The sequence below is a fragment of the Malaclemys terrapin genome, chromosome 21 (genome assembly GCF_027887155.1).
Source record: "Malaclemys terrapin pileata isolate rMalTer1 chromosome 21, rMalTer1.hap1, whole genome shotgun sequence".
In the NCBI taxonomy this organism is placed as follows: Eukaryota; Metazoa; Chordata; order Testudines; family Emydidae; genus Malaclemys; species Malaclemys terrapin.
This window is the reverse complement of record NC_071525.1, coordinates 10,112,305-10,132,859: the sequence shown is the minus strand read 5'-3', so window position 1 is coordinate 10,132,859 and position 20,555 is coordinate 10,112,305. Positions and strand designations below refer to the sequence as shown.

Here is a 20,555-nt window from a genome sequence, read left to right as displayed (position 1 = left end):
TGTTTTTTCACATTCATGCATTCTTTATTAGTTCCTTACAGAGGTAGGGGGATAATTGCCAAGGTAGCCTGGGATGGGTGGGGGAGGAGGGATGGAAAAGGACACACTGCATTTTAAAACTTTAACTCTTATTGAAGGCCAGCCTTCTGATGCTTGGGCGATCATCTGGGGTGGAGTGACTGGGTGGACGGAGGCCCCCCCACCATGTTCTTGGGCGTCTTGGTGAGGAGGCTATGGAACTTGGGGAGGAGGGCTGTTGGTTACACAGGGGCTGTAGCGGCGGTCTCTGCTCCTGCTGCCTTTCCTGCAGCTCAACCATACGCTGGAGCATATCAGTTTGATGCTCCAGCAGACGGAGCATTGCCTCTTGCCGTCTGTCTGCAAGCTGACGCCACCTATCGTCTTCAGCCCGCCACTTGCTCTGTTCATCCCGCGATTCAGCCCGCCACCTCTCCTCTCGTTCATATTGGGCTTTTCTCATCTCCGACATTGACTGCCTCCACGCATTCTGCTGTGCTCTATCAGCGTGGGCGGACATCTGCAGCTCCGTGAACATATCGTCCCTCGTCCTACGTTTTCTCTTTCTAATGTTCACGAGCCTCTGCGAAGGAGAAACATTTGCAGCTGGTGGAGGAGAAGGGAGAGGTGGTTAAAAAAGATACATTTTAGAGAACAATGGGTACACTCTTTCATTACAAGGTCACATATTTCGGCGTGCAGGCAGCCATCGTAGGCCACAGTGTTTTGGCTTTTTTAACCTTCTTAACATGCGGGAAAGGTTGCAAACAGCAGCGCATTTCCCATATCAAGGATGAATTGGGTTGTCCATTTAAAATGGGGTTTCAATGTAAAAGGAGGGGGCTGCGGTTTCCCGGTTAACATGAGGCACAAACACAAGTAACCCCCCCCTACCCCCCCACACACACACGATTCTCTGGGATGATCACTTCACCCCTCCCCCCACCGCGTGGTTAACAGCGGGGAACATTTCTGGTCAGAAGAGCAGGAACGGGCGCCTCTGAATGTCCCCTTAATAAAATCACCCCATTTCAACCAGGAGAGCTTTCTGGAGATGTCCCTGGAGGATTTCCGCTCCATCCCCATACACGTTAACAGACTTTTCCAGTAGATGTACTGGCCGCGATTGCCAGGGCAAAGTAATCATTAAACACGCTTGCTTTTTTTTTTGTAATGTTTACAAATATTTACAAAGGTACACTCACCAGAGGTCTCCTGTGTGCCCTGAGGGTCTTGGGTGAGTTCGGGGGTTACTGGTTCCAGGTCCAGGGTCACAAACATATCCTGGCTGTTGGGGAAACCGGTTTCTCCGCTTCCTTGCTGCTGTGAGCTACCTACAGTACCTCCATCGTCATCTTCCTCGTTCCCCGAACCGTCTTCCCTGTGTGTTTCTCCAGTGAGAGAGTCATAGCACACGGTTGGGGTAGTGGTGGCTGCACCCCCTAGGATCGCATGCAGCTCCGCGTAGTAGCGGCAAGTTTGCGGCTCTGCCCCGGACCTTCCGTTTGCTTCTCTGGCTTTGTGGTAAGCTTGCCGTAGCTCCTTAATTTTCATGCGGCACTGCTGTGTGTCCCTGTTATGGCCTCGGTCCTTCATGGCCTTGGAGATCTTTTCTAATACTTTTCCATTTCTTTTACTGCTACGGAGTTCAGCTATCACTGCTTCATCTCCCCATATGGCGAGCAGATCTCGTACCTCCCGTTCGGTCCATGCTGGAGCTCTTTTGCGATCCTGGGAGGACTCCATCACGGTTACCTGTGCTGATGAGCTCTGCGTGGTCACCTGTGCTCTCCATGCTGGGCAAACAGGAAATGAAATTCAAACCTTCGCGGGTCTTTTCCTGTCTACCTGGTCAGTGCATCTGAGTTGAGAGTGCTGTCCAGAGCGGTCACAATGAAGCACTGTGGGATAGCTCCCGAAGGCCAATAATGTCGAATTCCGTCCACACTACCCCAATTCCGACCCGCAAAGGCCGGTTTTATCGCTAATCCCCTCGTCGGAGGTGGTGTAAAGAAACCGGTTTAAAGGACCCTTTAAATCGAAAGAAAGGGCTTCGTTGTGTGGACGTGTCCAGGCTTAATTCGGTTTAACGCTCCTAAAGTCGACCTAAACCCATAGTGTAGACCAGGCCTAAGGTGCCACAAGTACTCCTGTTCTTTTTGCGGATACCGACTAACACGGCTGCTACTCTGAAATCTGTGTTTGTGAACACTGGCTTTAAACTGTTCCAATCATCTAACCGTCTTATGATGGCAGTGGGTCCTGCATAGGGTTGCCAACATAGTATTTCAAAAATAAAGCTCTGTTTTCTTAGCACCCCAATCCCACCCCTCCTCCCAATAGTATTATTATCATGATCATTATATTATTATTAATAATAAGCAGTACTCACCTACATTCACCAGGGTATTTCTTGCTGCTTTTTGCAGCGCTCAGGAACTCCCAATCTTGTTGTACAGAGATGAAAAAATACGGGATGTCCCAAGGGACTGTCTGTTGGCAACCCGAGGGTGGGACGCGCAGGATCCCAGTCCCTTTGCAGGGATCAGGTGCAAACCATGACACTAGGCCCCGAGCTTTGCAGCCCCCTCTAGTGGGGATCTCTGGGTGAGCGGCTCTGGCTGACAATCCAGCACCAAGTGCACCCTCTACTGAGGAGCCTGGAAGTGCCACTAACTTTGCTCTTCATGTGGGTTCAAAGAGCTCTGGTGCCACCTAGTGGATGCTCCCACCAATGCCTCTTCACAAAATGCTCCTTATCCCCTTGGCCCAGATCCACAAGGGTATATGGGTACTTACTCCCACCGATTTCAATGGAAGTTAGGATGCCTTTGAGGATTTGGGCCCTCATGCCAACCTGAAGATATGTCTACACGGCAACTAGCAGTGTCATTTCCAGCCCGGGGAGACATACCTACACTAGCGCTGATTGAGCTGAACACAGAAGTGTAGTGTTGGTGGCGTGAGCATGGTACAAGATAGCTGCCCCAAGATAGCTGCCCCAAGTAAACCCCATCTGAAACCGTAGATACATATTCAGGCAGCTACACAGTCCTGCTGCTCTCACTGCAGTGGCTACACAGCTGTTTTTAGCATGCTTGCATGACCAGAGCTAGCGTGGGTATGACTAGCTGACCTGGAAATTACCCCTCCAGCTCCAGTGTAGACATATCCTGAAGGGGGGAGGTTTAAATGTCTCAGTGCTACACACAGCAGAGAGGGAGAGTCCCTTTAAATGAGGGAAGTGGGGGGCCAGGGATCCTTTGAGTCCTTAAACACCCAGGTTTTGCCTGTTTCACATGTGAAGCATCCAGGGCACGTTTCACATGGTTTCCCCCAGGATCCTTGACATAAATGTCCCTGCCCCAGCTGTTGTGCACCTGTCTGCAGCCCTCCACCCCAGCAGTGGCTGCATTTTGGACACGTCACTCCCACTACCTGCAGTGGGAGCTGCTGTGCCTGCCTGATGGAGGTTTTCACCCCTAAGTCCTTGTCACTGGGAGCTTCCACTTGAAGGCCCCAATCCTGCGGGGAGCCCTGGAGTGGGGGTGGAGTAGGGGGCAGGGATCGGTCTGTAAATTACATTGAATAAAGAGCAGGCCCAATCCCCCATGGCTCATGTGCCCACCGCTCCCACTGACCTCAGTAGGGCCTCTGGGCACCCAAGCAATGCAGGGGCTGAGACTCAAAATGATAAGAGCATGGTGCAGGTAACAGTCACTGCTAGGACACAGAGCACATTCTTCAGGGAGGACATAGGGGGTCCTGCAATGGTAAGGGGGGCACTCTGTAGGCAGGGGTGAGGGGAGGCCTCACATGCGCTGCCCCTTTGCTGAACAGTTCTTAGTAGAATAAACACTTTTTATAGAAACGCTAAAGAGCCAAATGGCAGGACCTGCTTGTTCCTGAGCCCAGCAGCACCGTTCATGAGGGGAGTTAACTCCCACCCCCACCTCCAAACCCACTAGGTGCAGGGGTGTCAGGACATCACTATGGTGCCCCTGGGCTCCAGCTGGCAGAGGACATGGGGAGCCCAGAGCCACAATGCCCTCTGCTGGAAGGGGGCAGGTTCTGTATCTGACCCTGGCAAAAGGGGGAGGAGGGTGCCAGGCCTGGTGTGGGTGGGTGCCAGGCCCTAAGGGGGCAGGCTCTAAGGGGAGGTGCCAGGCCCTGGTGGGGACAGATGGGGAATGCCAGGCCCTAAGAAGGGTGCCAGGCCCTGGCAGGGGCAGGTGAGAGTGTCAGATCCTAAGGGGGTTGACAGACCCTAGCAGGAGAGTGTCAGGCCTGATCGGGGGTGCCAGGCCATAAGAGGGGGCAGGTGAGGGGGGGCAGGCCTTAAAGGGGGGGGCAGGCCCTGGCAGGGGTAGTTAAGGGGGGCCAGGCCCTGGTGGGGGGAACCAGGCCGCGCCGCGGGGGTTGGGGGTGGTGGCAGGCGCTGCACAGCGCTGCGGAGACTCCGGCCCCCGCCCTTTAAAGCTGGCGGCGGCGGCCGGGCCCGCCCCACAGGGCGGCTCGATCCGGGCCGATCAGCTCCGCCCCGCGCCGGCAGGAGGCGGGCCAGGCCAGGCCAGGCCAGGCGGCGGCAGCGGAAGATGGCGGCGGCGGGCGCCGGGCAGGCGGGCCCGGACCGGGAGCTGGACGAGCTGCTGGACAGTAAGGGGGCCGGGGCCGGGATCCTGGCGGGGGGCAAGGCCGGGGGGGGGGTGATATGGGGGGAGGGGGCTTCCCGCCTTTGGGGACCCCGTCGCAGGACAGGGCGGTGTCTAGAGGGGCCTTGGGGGTCCCTGTCCCCAGAGACTCCCCGCCTCGCTTGTGCTCGCAGCCAGCAAGGCCCGAGGGGCTCAACCCCCCCCCGCCCCCGGCAGTGGCTGGAGGAGCCGGTGAGGCTGGGGTGGGTCCCCTGCTGCGCCCTTCGTTGCCCCAGCGGTGCGCCTTGCCCTGGGGCTGGGATTTCAGGGGGGCTGCCGGGAGACCCTGGGGGGAGGAGGTGTGTAAAACTGGTCAATAAACTTCATCTAGGACATAACCAGGGCCATATGATGGGCTGAATTGGGGCCCTGACCCCTAACTGGGGGCTATTGGGGTAGAAATAACAGTGATTCCTCGGGGCTATAGGAGCCTGATCTGTGCCCTGGCATTAGTCGGGGTAGGAGTTCTCCGCTGACGAGGAGGATCTGTTGACAACAGCTGGTCTTTGACCCGCTTGGCTCTCTCCAGCTGCCAAATTGGCCTGGGTCAGTAACTGAGTTTGGGAGACTTCAGGGAAGATTCAGCGTGTGACCCTCTTCCCAGTTCTCCTGCACCCAGTGCAAGGGTTGGGAAGGGCTGGTCAGAGGGATGTGACTTCTGGAAGAGAGGTGAAAGTTCCCAGCCATCTGGACTTGTTATGGACTCCCTGGCATTTTCGCAAGAGCCTGGCCATTAACTCTAGTGGGGCTGAGTTGCTGCTTAGATGATTACAGAGTGTCCGCTCAGATTTCCTTGTGGCTTCATTTAGATACAAGATATCTTGTCCCTCATTTGTCTTCAATTTATTTATGTGGCTGTTAAACAGCTGCTAAGCTTCACCCCAGAGGCAGTGGCATTTCAGTGGATGAACTGAACTTTCTTGTTGGCATTGGTGGGGGTGGTTTATTTTATATTGCAGTAGGGCCCAGAGGCTAACCAGACCGAGCCCCATTGTCCTAGGTGCTGTGTATAAGAAATGGCAGTCCCAGCCCCACAGAGTTTACACCCAAAAGCCAAGGCATAGAGTATGGATGAGACAAATTTGTGATGGGGGAAACAAGGCAACAAATAGTAGGATCTGGATAATTCTTAGTCAGCCGGGATCACGCTGTAACAGTCAGTTCACTAACTTTCCTTATGTTTGCAACAAGATCTAAGACTGGACCCAGATTGCTATGTTACAGGAATCTGAATCCTTAAAGGGACACCGTCACACTACAGAATAGTACTAAAAAGTTTTCTCAACTAGATAGTAACATCTCCGATCGCTAAACTGAATGAATGCTAAGAATTTAGGGCCCAGTTCTGCAAACACTGAATATCTGGTGGCTTCGTTCATAGTCCTGCTCCCCTTTTGCTCAAGTCAGTAGCCAGTGGTGAAGCTAAACGTGCTTTCGGGACTGGAGCCTTCCTTCTCGTTCTTTGTGCTCCTTGTTGATGTTCTCTCAGTTTGAATATCGATGCAAACCAGTCAGGTGGACTTCTGGTTCATCGTGAGTTTCTGACCGATTTCCTTTGAGGTTTTCTGGTGCCAGCCTCGTGCCGCACAGCTTGGTTCAAACAGAAATCACTTTTTTAAAATGAACTTTAAACATTTCACTAGTGCTTAGATTTTATTTTTTTTAAATCATCTTTCACAGCATCTGAACGTTGGGTTAAATTTAACCTGATTGGGTCCCTTTAACCATCCCTCAGCTTGGCGCCTTGTGTCAGTGCATCAGCTTAAGCCCGGAGGGTGGGGGACTTGCCCCACAAAGCTGGGTTTGCAGGGATCATGGCCATGTTGCCATGCAGCTGTGGGCGTAAATTCAAGTACCGAGCGTCGGATGAGAACTGGACGTTCATCTCTCTCCACCCTCATCTGCAGCAACTCTAGGATTTGGAATGTTCTGTGCCGTGAGGGTGGTGGCTGGCAAGCCAATGGCTTTAACGATAAAGGATGACTCAGTATATGCTGTCTGAGGCCGCTTAGCGTGTTTCTACACAGCGTTTTGGAGCGAGCCTCCCAGCCTGGGCTGACAGCTGTCTACACAGCTGTTTTTAGAGCGCTAGGGTGAGCCCTGCTAACCCAAGTCTGTCAACCCAGCCTGGGAGGCTGGCTCCAAAATGCTGTGTAGACAGACCCTCACTGCAGCATGAGCGTCTTAAAGACTTTCTCCTTATCACAGTGTGCATGGCTTCCCCTGGGCTGGCTGCCTTGGCTTCCTAGCAGGCTTCATGTAACCCCTCCTGTCTCCCCCCTCTTCTGGGGCCTGCATGATTATAGCCACTCAAGTGAACTCTCCCTGCTTCTGTCTTTAAGGTGCACTCGGTGATTTTGAGAAGACCAAACCGGTCCCACCGCCGCCCCCTGCTGCTGGAGTGGGGGATGCCTGCAGTTCTGAGACGTCACCAGGCGATGCAGCCCAAGTATGAGCTCGGAAAGTCCATTTGAGTGCAGGGTGGAGAGGGTATGGGGAGAAGTTCCCCTTGCTTTACAGATCTGGTAGAGTTCCTTGCTCTTGTGGGCAGGGCTCTTGTCTGGGGATTCTTGGCGTCCCATTCTCCCGCCAAGCCTTCCTCCCAAATATGCTGGCTAATCAGGGCTGTAACTTTGACTGCTGGTCTCTCTTGGGGATGAGTAGAGTGGCTTGGTCATGTGGCCAGGCACTCTGCTGTCTCAGGAACTGCCTGTCCTTGATCCCTGCCGCTGCGGTTGTGATTGGCCAGAATATTCTTGCTGCCTGTCCACAGAATCAGGCCTTGGGAGCCATGTGGCAGGGTTGTTCGGGGTCCAGCCCTTTGTCTCTGGAATTCACGCTTCCTGTGGCTTGGTCAGGACACAGTAGAAGCTGCATCTGTTCAGTCCAGCTCAGTAGCTGGAAGGGCACTCCTAGTGGGTGGAGGTGGTGGGGATTGGGCTAGTCTGGGACCGTTCGTTGCAAAGGTCACTGTTTCTGATTGTTGTGACTTGCCCAGATGCAGCTGTAGTGGGGGCCACGTTTTTGGAGGGGTTTTAATGACTAGAGCTGGATTTGGGAGTCAGAACTCCTGGCTTCGATTTCTGGGTTTGTCCCGGTCGTCGGCGGGCAGAATTGAACCTGGGATCTCTGGAGCTAAATGCTTGAGCCTCTACTGCATGAGCTAAAAGTCATATGGCTGTTAGCTAAGGCTGTAGAGAAGACTCATAATCTCTCTCTGAGTGGTCTCGGTGCCACTAGATGGGACAGAACACCACACCCAGGATGCATGTGGGTTACAACGTCTCTGCCTGTAGAAAGGTCCAAATCTCTACCTCAAATTTGAACCCAGCCTGAACGCTTTGAATGCTTTAATTTATTCTGTTTTTACAAGTCTTTGTTCTTGCTGTGTCTGTGTTCCCCATTTCTGGGAGCAGAATGACAATTGTGCAGGAACCTGTTCTCAGGAGACTCAGCTCCGTTTCACAGACTTGGCAAGCTTGGATCAGCACTGGAATTGGCTTGTGGTCCTTCCTGGGCTTTGGTCCTGTCCAGTTGCCCAGGGAACACCCATGTGCATCTCATGGTCCCTGTGGGAAGATTTTGTTCCGAGTGGGGCACAGAGCTCTGTGATACCATGGTTTGCTTGCTTCCTTCCAGCACTCCCTCTTTGCCTCCCAGGAGAAGTTCTTCCAGGACCTGTTTGACAGCGAGCTGGCGTCGCAGGCCACGGCGGAGTTTGAGAAGGCCATGAAGGAGCTGGCTGAAGAAGAACCCCACCTGGTGGAGCAGTTCCAGAAGCTGTCAGAGGCAGCCGGCAGAGTTGGTGAGGAGCGGATGTGGCACTGTTACCCTTTGTGTGGCATTGATTCTGCTGGAGGGGGAGCTACCTGGATTTAACCTTAGGGGAGTTAGCTGCCCAGTGGGTTAACACAGAGGCCTGGGAGTCAGGACTCCTGGTTTCTGTCACTGGCTCGTTGGGTGGCCACAGGACAGTTGCTTCTCCATGTGATACCTTGCTACCTCTCCGTGGCGCTGAGGGACTTAACTCCCGTTTGGTGGGCTGAGACACCATCGGATGACGGACTTCAGGAGACCATTGTAAAGCTTACTGTAGTATTGATTGTCCAGCACAGGCAGTGGCTACTCAAGCATCTCATGTGCTACCCCACTAAGGTACATCCACCCTGACCAGAATGGGAAGAGAAGAGTTCTGGCTCCATAACCCCATCAACCCTTGACCCCCTCAGGCTGCCATTGAGGGGGCAAACTTGCACCAGTTTTTTTGCAGAGTGAAATATATGAAACCAAGGGACAGTTTGGGGCCTTGGGTTAGGAACATGGGAGTGGCCCGACCTGGGGGCCATCAGGTGCAGTGTATGTTTCCAACAGTGGTTGGTATCAGCTGCTTCAGAGGAAGGTGCAAGAAATCTAGCAATTGTGGGACAGCCTGTCCCATGCACAGCTAGCTCCTTATCCCAATAGTCAGTGGCTGGCTTGTGCAGAAGGTGAATAGCCCTTGCAAAATGTTCTTTTTTAATATTTACTAGTCTAACACTGGCTATACTCATTTTCCACAGAAAGTCGTATCCTCTCTGATTCTCCCTAAACTCTTGGCCTCTGTGATAGCCAGTGGAACTCACTGCTACCAAGTATCCATGGCTCATGTGAAAAAAAGTTTCCTTTAATCAGTTTTGGATTTGCCAGCTGTCAGTTTCATTGACTGGCCTGTGTAACCCATCCCCATGATTTCTGTGAATGAGATTCCCTCTTTAAAGAACGACTTACAGATACCTTCTTTTATTGTGCAAACTCAGATTACCTGCCCCTGCAACAAAGAATCTGTTTGAATCCGTCCCTAAGGTGTGCCTCTAAACCCAACTCCTTCTGATCACAAATAGCACCAGGAGAGCAAGGTATTAAAATGGAGCATTAAAAAAAAAAAAAAAAAAAAATCAAACGACTACCACTTCACTTAGTGATGCTGGCTGGCTGTCATGGCAGAGAGGACCAGGAATAATGGTGGTAGAAAACATACAGTCAGGACACACCATACTGAGATGCAGTTTGTTCACTTCGAAGCCTTACACGGCTGCTAAAAGCTTAGGGCATAGCTGCAGTAGAAAACTTTTACCACTTTAATTTGGCTAGGTCTACACTAGCATAGCTGCACTGGCAAAGCGCTCCTAGTGTAGATGCCGCTTGTCTTGGCAAACCTCTGCTTTTCATGGTATAGGTTATTCCACCATCAACATGCTTTTACCAGCGTGACTGTATCTACCTAGATGCTTTTGCCAGCACTGTTATGTGGGTCGCAGTGATGCCAGCAAAAGTTTGTAGTGTACACTTTACCTCATACTCATACAGATCATAGAATGTCAGGGTTGGAAGGGACCTCAGGAGGTCATCTAGTCCAACCCCCTGCTCAAAGCAGGACCAATCCCCAGACAGATTTTTGCCCCCGATCCCTAAATGGCCCCCTCAAGGATTGAACTCACAACCCTGGGTTTTTTGGCAGGCCAATGCTCAAACCACTGAGCTAAAGCGGCAAAAAAACAAAACAAAAAACCCTCTAGGGTCGTTGCAGTTATACTGGTTTAAATGCTTATATAAGTATAGCTTATTCCAGTTCAGGATGCAAAATCAGCTGTCCTTGTATAAGATACCCTTGTGTAAGTATAACTGAGTCCATGCAGGGGTTGTGTTGGTGTAACTTGATGGGTACAAAATCACCCCCAACCAACATTGTTATACTGGTGTAACTTTTCTAGTGTAGACCAGCCCTTACAAGCATTTAAAGAGAGCAAAAAATCCCATGCAAAGCAAATCTGTCTTCTTTAAACAAAGCTTCCTATCATGTCCTGGCCATGGGCTCAGGTGCAGAGGAGCACGGGCTGCAGGAGAGTTTGGGTTTCCTCTGTCTGTAAATCTTGTCCCTGACCCATGCCCTCTTCACGTTCCTAATCGAAGGGCAGAAGAGAGTTTGCCCAGAGCTGAGCATGTTGTCCACAGCCCCAAGCAGCCTCTTCTCAGTGACTGTCAGGGTCTTGAGACTCCGACTCGCTCCAGATGTGCAGGGAGACCAGAGTCCGCCTTGCAGATCTGAGGGTATAGAGATTTGCCCTCATTTCCAAAGAGCAGCACACATCTGGTCCGCAAGGCACCATGGTCTCTTGGTCACTGCACCAAGTGCACCTGAGAATCTGGAGGGCCTAGTTCTCCCATTTCTGCCTTGCTCTGTGACCTGGGTAAGTCGTATCCTCTCTCTCTGTCTGCAGAATTGGGTGTGATAATCCTGAGGCACCTTATGAGAAGCTCTCTGAGGTCTGTGGATTAAAAGAGCAGCAGAGAAAGCGAAGTATTGTTACTACGAAGGTAGTCTGGGTCCGCAGTCCCGTCTCTGCTATTGGAAATTCTCTCTGTTGCAGACATAGAAGCACTAATAACTTGGAACCGTAATTTAACCTGTTTAATAACATGGGTATTTGTCTGATCTAGCATCTCTCCCCCGATCTCCACAGGAAGTGACACGACATCCCAACAAGAGTTCACCTCCTGTCTGAAAGAGACGCTCAGCGGCTTGGCTAAGAATGCCAACGACTTACAGGTAAAGCATCCGCTCAGATTTCCAGAGCTTGGTCATGTTCTGACCCAGCTCAGATGAGGTGACTTCCGGTCCAGACCCTGACTCCTCTGGGGCCGAGATCCTGAAGGGAAATAGCTTGAAAGTTGCCAGAGGAGGAAGCATCATGTTGCAGAGGTGTTTGGGGCACAACTGTCTGGCTTCTGCACCACAGGAGAGCGTTCACTTGTATTGATGGTGGCACAGGAGGGGGCGCTCCTCCCTCTCCCAGGGACGTTCTCTGCGCTCTAGTCCTTGGGCCGGTTGCCTGCACTCTTTCTGACCCCTGTAATGTGGTGGATGCAAATCTCCTCATTTGTGGGGTTTGGTTTCCCTCCCCAGAACTCCAACATGTCGGAGGAAGAGCTGGCAAAAGCCATGGATGGCCTGGGCCTGGAAGAGGGCGACGGTGAGGGGAATATCTTACCCATCATGCAAAGCATCATGCAGAATCTCCTGTCCAAGGATGTGCTCTACCCCTCCCTCAAAGAGATCACGGAAAAAGTAAGCGGCTGGGAGCTGGCAGAGTGGCACGATCCCGTCTCCGCCTCGAGGGTCACCATATCTCCATGTCCTTTGCTCCTAGTATCCTGAGTGGCTGCGCAGCCACCGCGACACCCTGCCTGAAGAGCAGTTTGAAAAGTACCAGGAGCAGCACAGCATCATGGGTAAAATCTGCCAGCAGTTCGAGGCTGAGCAGGCTACGGACAGTGACGCCGAGCAGAAAGCTCGCTTTGAAATGGTGTTGGATCTCATGCAGCAGGTGAGCAGCTGTCCTCTTGTAGAGCCTACCTCTGGGGGCCTGCACTCCCTTTCCAGCCGTGGGCTCTGCTGAGGGGTCCCTGGCCTGTCAACTGGGATGGTGGCTTTTGAGAGCATCAGTCCGCTAGGAACCAGGCTGAGAGCCCAGACTCGCGTCACTCAGGCCACAGAAGCACTGTTGGTGACAACCCAGCTCATTCCTGACCTCTGCTGGGCCAGGATCCAGCCACTGAGAGACAAGGCTTTGCTTTTCCTGAGCCACCCCCTCACGCTGTGCTGTCCAGCTGGACTCATGCTGTTTGGAGCTACTCTTCCTTAATGCTCTTGTCTTTTTTCCAGCTCCAGGACCTGGGGCACCCTCCCAAGGAGCTGGCCGGAGAGTCGGTGAGTGTGGGACGTACATTCCTCCTGTAGACATGGCCTGATTCCCAGCCCTGGTCTCGGCACCCTTAGTCCCCACTGCAGTCAAGTGGGAATTTAGAGCCTTCTGCACCTGGAGGGATTGGGCCTCTGATCTGCAGGCTCAGCTAGGAGTCTGCTGGGAGATGGTAGAGCTGTCAGGTAACCCTGGACCTTGTCTCTAGCTGCTCCACTATTCTTCTTTCCATTGGTTGGTATCTAGCAACAGAAGGCAGCACCTCCTTGCTACCGACTAGATCAGTGCTGAGTGCCTTTGGGCTGGTGGGGACGTGGAAGGACTGACTTTCCCAATGGGATCAAGCAGTGTCTTGATGGGATACAGATCATACAGGAAACCTTGTGGCCACTGCATATTCCCAGCAAGGAGAGCTCTCTAGCGGCTAGAATCCGCACTCGGTTCTGTGTGCTGGTTTGACTCCTGGCTCTGACACCAGTGTGCTGTGACCAGGGTAAAATGGGGGTAATACTGGTTCTGGGAAGAGAGGGACTTGTGTGGCTTCATTAATGTCTGGAGGGCTTTGATCAGGTGCTCCCGGGGTCTAATTCTGCAGTCAGCTGCTCTACTGACCGGCAGAGGCCTAATTAGTCAGGTGTAACCCTTTGTCACCTAGTGGTGCTGATTCCCATGCTGGCTGGTTCCAGCCAAAGGAAAGGATCAGGTGGGTCTGCCCAGGAGAACAGTGAAGCTGGATTTTAAAAGGAAAAATCTTCCTGAGCAAATCCATCAGATGCTGCTTGTCTGTGCACCTTACTCAGACTTATGCCTCTGGTAGAGCGGGTGAGTAGCTGGGGATAGTTCAGTGCTTAGAGCACTAGCCTGGGATGTGGGAGACCCAGGTTCAATACCCCCCTCTGTGAACTTGGGCCAGACACTCAGGGATAATAAGCTAGTGAGGTGCTTTGAGATCTACTTGTTTGGATGCCATGCGGGGCCAGCACTGACCTGGGAAACGGTTCCGGGGCCTCAATTGCACGTAGCGTTCGATTTCTGCTTCTCCGTGCAGCCAGCAGGAATGTTCCTGACCAGACTGCTCCGCTGCCTTACTGCCATTGTGCCCGTGCATTGGCACGCCTCTCCCAGAGGGCCAGGCTCTGCAGCTGGGAGCAGGCCTCTGGGGCAAGTCCATCTCCAAGGCTCTGCACTGCGGGCTGGGGTTGGAGGTGGCTGATCCAGGGCCAGTGCAACGTTTGTGGCTTTCTACCCACACTGGGCAGAATCTGTTGTAGCCAAGCCTGGCCCAGGTAGATCTGAGCTATAGACCCTGTCCCTGGTCTCACAGCTGGTGCCTGGGACATGCCTGGGGTGTACGGCTGTGAGGGGCTATATGCATGGGACAAGCTCTCCCTTGCCAGAGCTGGGTCCTTACAATGCTCCTAGGTGTCTCTGCACTGGGCATGTTGGACCATTCTACTGCTGGTCTAGCACCTGCAATGTCCCTCAGAGTGGTCACTCTGCTCTTCCGCAGCGTTGTCGGGGCAAGCTGGTAGAAACGTTGGCAGCCGGTCTGTGCTCGTGCTCTCACCGTTGGTGCCAGTGCTGACACTAGTCTGGCAGTGGGGGAGCTCTGGAACATCCTCGGAGCAGATGAGCGAGTTTCCAGCCCCACTGCAGTGTTCTTGGAGCTCCTGCTCCTGGGAGGCTGCTACAGGCTTGTCTGCACTCAAGCTGTAGTGCGGATGCAATTAGATCAGTATAAAGGTGCTTATCCCACCGTAGGTTATGCCCAGCCCAGAAGGGAAGGGGAATAAACTATTCCAGTGTAAGGCACCTCTAGACCAGACGTCCCCGCTAGGGGCTGTCCCGGTATCACTGTATTTGTAAAAATCCCACACATTTAACTGGCATCGTTGTACTGGTATGAAAGGTGTGTGTAGACCAGGCCATGGCCATTCTGGAGTGGCTTGGGATCGCTGGCTCTCCCCTGCTCTCTAGCTGTGCAGTTTGCTGGTCTTCCCCAGGTGCTGGGACAATCGCTTTCCCTGCAGCATTCCCACTGGGGAAGTTTCTGCCTGGGGCACATTTAACGAGAGGGGTGGGGATGGGGAGAACACGTGTCCTCCTGGATTCTGATCATGTGCTCATCTCTCATCTTGCTCGAGTCTCTTCCTGTTGCCAGTGATACCTTGGGGGGTAGGAAAAGAGGCCCCCTGTGGAATGCCATCTGTGGGACTGAGCTCTGTTCACTGGCAGGCCCTAGCTCTAACGGAGCCCAGGAGCCAAAACAATCTGTTTGCGAGAGCGGCAGGCGCAGTGACATTTCAAAATGTCTACGACTTCCAAAACAGCCATGAATCAGCCCCTGGCTCTTCCCCTTAACTGGGCATTACAGAGCAGCTGACGCTGGGTGGAAAAACAATCGCTAGGAGCTGTTCGCTGGCACAATAAATTGCCTGAGATTAGGCTGCTCTTAACCCTTCACTGACCATGGAGCTGCAGCCTCGGTGCGGGTAGAGGGAGTGGGGAATTATGTTCCACAAGCCATGTAATCTTTAACCCCTTAACTGCTTGTCCCCCTGCCTGCCTTTGTTGCCGTTTGGTCTAATGCTGTAGCTCTTGTCTAGGCAGCATAAAACTCTGGGGGCTAGCACCTTGTCCCTCTCCTAGGAGAGCTGGAATTCCTTTGGGGAAGGACGTATGACAGAAATAGGACCCAGGAGTCCTATTCCAGGTTCTTGCTGACTGTGAGACCCTCTAAACCTGTCAGTTTAGCCCTCCAAAACAGTAATCAGCCAGCTGGTGTGCCACTGCCCTCTGCTGGCTCAAATGAGAACTGCTCAGTTGTCATGGGTGCTACACTGCTGGAAGATGGAGTGTCTCATTTATTGCAGGTGAAGGGGGTGGTGCTTTTGCCTTGAAATCCTCCGATGTGCACCTGTGACACGCTTAGAAGGACTCTGGTTCTGAGATCCCATGGATCTTCCCCTATACCCTTTGTCAGTTTCTTGCCCATAATCTACCTGGCGCAATAGACATTACTTTGTCCATTGCCTGTTTTGCTCCCAGATCCACACGGGGTGATGTGGGTTCTTGGGAGAGGATTTGGGGGCAAGGCTGGCCCAGGCTGTTTGGACGATGCCCTCATGCCAGGCCTTGTTGCTGAGCCCTTGCTTTTCTGAGCCTGTGCCCAGTGGGCTGGGTGCCAAGCGTCAGGATCTCTGGCATCCAGAGCGAGGAAGCAGTGAGCTTGTGGCTTTACTGCAGTAGGACTCCAAGGCCGCCGTAGGAGTGCATTCCCGGGGATCAGAACAGAATGCATCTCAGTCTGCCCATTTGTAAGCATAGCACTTAGCAGCTGGGCTGAGACGTGACACCACCGCTCCTGTCTGAAAAGCAAAACCTTAGAGTCCATGTGGATCCGGATCTGAGCTTTGCTCCTTGGGCCCCTCTCTGCTTAGCTGTTAATTCCCCAGAGTTCTCCAGGGGCAAGCAGCGCAGGTGGAGAACTGGCTGGGGAAATACCTACTTGGCTTGTCTCTTTCTCTGTTTGCATAAAATCCATGGGATCTTGGCATGTTATGCTGTGATTGGATGGGACTTTGCCCCCTGCCCTTGGATCATATGGCTGAAGCTTCAGGCTCCCAATACTGAAACTGTCCTGCTGAGGTCTGCTTCCTTCCCCCACCCCCAGGAAGGGAGCAATTCCCATTGAATTCTTTGGCCATGCCTCGTGGATAGCTGCTAGTCTTACTCCGTGGGGTGGGAGAAGGGGTGCAGGAGAGGATCCCTGAGCATCTTCCTATCAGTGCACTAGAAATTACCCGGCACCCCTGGATTGCAGAAGCTTGGGGTTGTCAGGACAGCTTTAACCCAGCCACCTAGGTGTGGGAAGGTCTAGAGGAAGCCAGCAGAATTGCTGGAAGGTAAATGTCACCATGTAAGTGCCCAGTCCAGTTGCCTCTTGCACTGCACTGCCCAGACAGTGATGTAGGGCCACTGTTACGGGCCAGGGATAGAGTCACTGTTCCGACTCCCCCTCCCACACACCCTTCTCGCCTGAGGAGATGGGCGTGTCCTGTGGTCTGGTGCTCAGAGGGCGGAGAGCTGGCTGGTTTTTCCACACTCCTCCCCTAACCGACTTGGCCAAGGAGCTTAAGCAGGAGGAGCTGCTGAACTCTGTCTGACAGCACAGCAACGATTAACGGCATGAAATGCTTTATTGAACTTCACATTGGTAGCATCCCGGAGCACTTTGCAGGCACCGCCTTGCAATGTCTCTGCAGGGTAAGGTGGCGACATCCCGATCTGCAGGCAGAGCTGCTGTGTCATTGGCACCCCAGATGGCTTTTGGGAGGTGCAACTTCTCTCCTGATGGCACATTAGCAGCTCTGCTGGGGGCAGAGGCGTGTGTGTGTGTCGCTGCTGGGTTTCTGCCAACTAAAGGAGAGGGCCATGAAAGTGCCTTGCTGGGCGGCTCCCAGCGCGGGACGTCAGCAGTGGACCCTAGCTAGCAGGCTGCAGAGCAGCAAGTCTGGGAGGGGAGCCAGGCCAGGCACCGAGCTAAAGGTCACCCCGCCTGGGTGCAGGAGGGAGGGACGGCTGTCAGCTTGCTCACCTCTGCTGGAGGAATAAGTGCAGCACAAAGGGAGGCTGCAGGAACAGAAGAGGTTGAGGGGAAGCTGTTCTGCGAAGCAGGGTCTCTCACGCTCCCATCTGACAAACGTTAACCCTTTATTAAAACACAGGTCCACTCTGCTAAGTGGCCAGAGATCCTCTGTAGTCACTAAAGCTGTACTCCTGACAGTTCTTGCTAAGAGGCAGTGAGGCCTAGCGGATAGGGAGTCAGGGGAGCTGAGTTCTGTTCCTGGCTCTGCCACCTGCTGTGCGACCTTGGACAGGTCCCTTCCTGGCTCCGTGCCTCGGTTTCCCCTCCCACCCTGTGTCTATTTAGCTTGTAAGACAATTGTGAAGGATGGTGTCAGTGTTTGCACAGCACCCAGCCCACTTGAATATGAGTAATGAGTAACTTCCTGTAGGCAGGCAGACCCATAAAGGCCTGGTACCAATGTGGGGTGGAACGCTACCATGGTGCTGGGATGGAAGGGAGGCAGAGGGGGGTGGCTTGAGGCCGTAACGGTGCCTTGCTGGACAGCGTGTGCCCTGGGCAGCTAGACAACCAGTGTGACACAAGGAGGCAACCCAACCTGGATGCCCCTGGCTGGAGAAGGGGGGCATCAGGATTTCCATTACAGTGGGAATGTAACTGACGTCCGCACTGGGCCATCTCCCTGCTGTGCAACCTGGGCACAGTGCTGACCCCCACCCCCAGCTGGTCCATCTGCCCAGCTCTCTGACGTCATGTCTGTCTAGCTCATGGTTGGCTGTAGGCCAAGACAGGCTACAAATGGGGGTTAGACCCTTACAGTTGGTACCTAGGTGGGATGAGGACTTCAGCTGATGCGGGTGCAGGTGTGCATGGGGAGCTTGTAGTGCCGTTGCCCAGATCACACCTGCTGTATGGATAAAGCCTCTTCCGTCCAGGTGCCCATCAGGTTAGGCCTGGTAGCTCCCAGGTACATAAGTATTACTCTCGGATCCCCCCCCCCCCCCCCCCCCCACGGGGTGAAAGGAAGTGGAGCCACAGAAGCAACGTGAGCAGGAGTAGTCTTGCACTGAGCCGGCAGCAGAGCTGGGAGAAAAGTGCCAGACGAGGGCTCCTGGGTTCTAACATCTCGCCCACTTGCCGTCTGCCCAGCACCTTTTGTAGCACTAGGCTCACAGCCAGAGGCTCCGGCCCAGTTGCATCAAAGCCGGACAGCGGGTGGCCGTGCCGTGCCTTCCCACGTGCTAACCCTTTCCCTCTTCTTTCCCCAGCCACCTGGGCTGAACTTTGACCTCGATGGACTCAACCTGTCAGACACAGCCAGCGCCGGCGGCGACCAGTGTCGGATCATGTGATCGCCACCTGCGCCAGCCGACCAGTTGGAAGGGGTGATGGGTGTAGGTTGGGGGGACAGCCCCCTGGAAATGCTGCAGTGCCTAGAGCATGCCAGGTTCATTAACATATAATTAAAAATCCAGATAGGATGGTCTCAGTCTGTGACTTTCAGAAAGTCTAACGAGATGCCAGTTGATGAGAGAGTGCGCCCTGCAGAGACGCCTGGAGCGCTCTGACCATGTGGTTCCTCTCCGGTACCTCTGAGCTAGGAGTTCCCCAAACTGGTGCTTTCATTCTTTATAATTAGCCTCTGGGGTGCTGGAGTCCTGGTGGAGCAGCCCCAGCTGTTCAGGGCTCCCTCATGGGGCGGGGGGCCAGTTGCCTTTTGACTGTGTGGTCTGAAATCTAATCCTCGTTCAAAGGAATAACCAGCCCCCTTGGCCCAAGAGATACAGATCCAAGCCTCTTCCTGCTGTGTCCGATCCCCTAAGACAGGCAGGGCTGGGGGGTCTTACTGCTGGTTCTAGGGAGTCCGGCAGTAGCTGAGCTAACCCTTGGGCTGGTCTCTGCCTCCCCCGCGCACAGGCTCTGTTAGTGACTGAGGCAGCCCAGGTGGGCAGCGAGGGGAGGTGGAGCTGGGGAGATCTCGCTGCAGAGTTCCTTTAGCGTAGATGAGCAGGTTAGGGTTTGTAGTGTATTAGCAGCACTCTCGCATGCTCACTGGTGCTGCTGAAAGGGGGAGCCAGGCCTGTACTGAACTCTGTTCCTTTTCTCACACTCACTCCCCTCGGCTCTGGTTTCAGCTGGCAAGAGCTTTCTCCTAGAGGCCGGTGCCCTGCCAGTGGCTGTCTCTGCGAGAGCAGCCGCTGTCTAACTCCCTGTCCAGCGGCTGAGCGTGCGTTGCACGTCCCCTTCCTGAGACCCAAACTCTAGACCTAGTGTGCCAGCACAGTCACTGCCCTGGTCCCCGGTGCCAGCTTGCTGCATCCGGTTCTCTCTCTACTACAAGTCAGTCTCCTCTGACCACCGATCCCCTGTGAATAATGGGAGACCAGTGCAGGCCTCCCAGGTACTGAAGATCTGTCAGGAATTTACACTGCCCAGCTGGATTTGCTTTCAGCTACCCTCCAGGCCCCATGCAGTACATGCCTGTGAGCTCCCCCACTGCATTTCTCCAAACACCTCCTTAAAGGCATCTGCACTGAGCCCCCTGGATGGAAGCTAACACAGAATAAACTGCCACCTGCACACGGCTGTCTCTCCTCTCCCTCCTCCCAACTCTAATAAACACCCGGCATTAATTAACTCAGATCTGTACCTTTCTCGCTGCCAGGGTGACAGGCGGGAACAGTGCATTCTAAGGGAGCGGCTCAACTTGGCCCTGGCTAAGCTTAAGAATGCAGACTTTCGGAGCGGCTTGTGAAAACCCTGCCGGCTGCTTCCGAATCCTGTCAGGGTGCTGCCCAGCGGGGCCCTCTGTGTACCCGGCTTACCAGGGGGAGCTGGGGCAGAAGTGATTGCCCAGGCAACACCGGCAGCTATCAACTCCGTGATGTGATTTTATTTTTTTCCCCCTCTCCCCCATTGGCAGAACCTGATTGTACATGATGGGCGTCTAAATTCCCCGAATAAAGGTGGTGGCGATCTCTCTGACTCTGTCCTCCATGCCTGTCTCGGTGGGGTGGGGGATCTGTTGAATGGGGAAATGAAGGGGGAAGGAATAGAGCACAGACGCCTGCGGAGAGGAGTTGCAAGCACATCGGCCTTTCTCCCCACTCCATGGGAGAATCCCGCTCTCCCATGTCAACTGTACAGAGCAATACAACCGGGCTCACCCCTGGTAATCCCTGCCCAGCAGGGCCGGCTTTAGGCCGATTCAGCCGATTCGGCTGAATTGGGCCCTGCACTAAGAGGGCCCCACGCCGGAGCTCTCCACGCTGTCCCCAGCTCACTTCCCCCTCCTCCCGTCCCCTGAACGCTCCGCCCCCTGCTCCGCCCCCTCCCCTGCTTTCCGCAAATCAGAGGTTCGCGGGAAGTCTGAAAAGAAGCAGGGGTGGGCAGGCAGCACCAGGTAACCCGGGGTGGCGGGGGGCACGAGAAGGGCTCCGGGGAGGCACGGCCTAGTCCGGCCCCGGTTCCGGCCTAGCGCTCCGGCCCAGCCCCGCGGCGCGGCTTCGGCTCTGGCCC

General features: G+C 54.1%; 1 protein-coding gene across 2 annotated transcripts; it reads left to right on the top strand.

Annotated features, from left to right (window-relative positions):
• Window positions 1-4,568: 4,568 nt before the first annotated feature.
• On the top strand, window positions 4,569-20,021 carry PEX19 (peroxisomal biogenesis factor 19). 2 transcript variants are annotated; one of them, XM_054010708.1, is made up of 8 exons: window positions 4,569-4,674; window positions 7,052-7,158; window positions 8,370-8,514; window positions 11,210-11,295; window positions 11,653-11,814; window positions 11,897-12,073; window positions 12,412-12,456; window positions 18,305-20,021. In XM_054010708.1, the coding sequence occupies exons 1-8, from the start codon at window positions 4,614-4,616 to the stop codon at window positions 18,386-18,388; spliced, it is 867 nt and encodes a 288-aa protein (XP_053866683.1). In that variant the 5' UTR covers window positions 4,569-4,613; the 3' UTR covers window positions 18,389-20,021. The 2 variants fall into 2 exon arrangements, with proteins under 2 accessions (XP_053866683.1, XP_053866682.1); XM_054010707.1 differs by having other exon boundaries at window positions 8,349-8,514.
• Window positions 20,022-20,555: the final 534 nt, after the last annotated feature.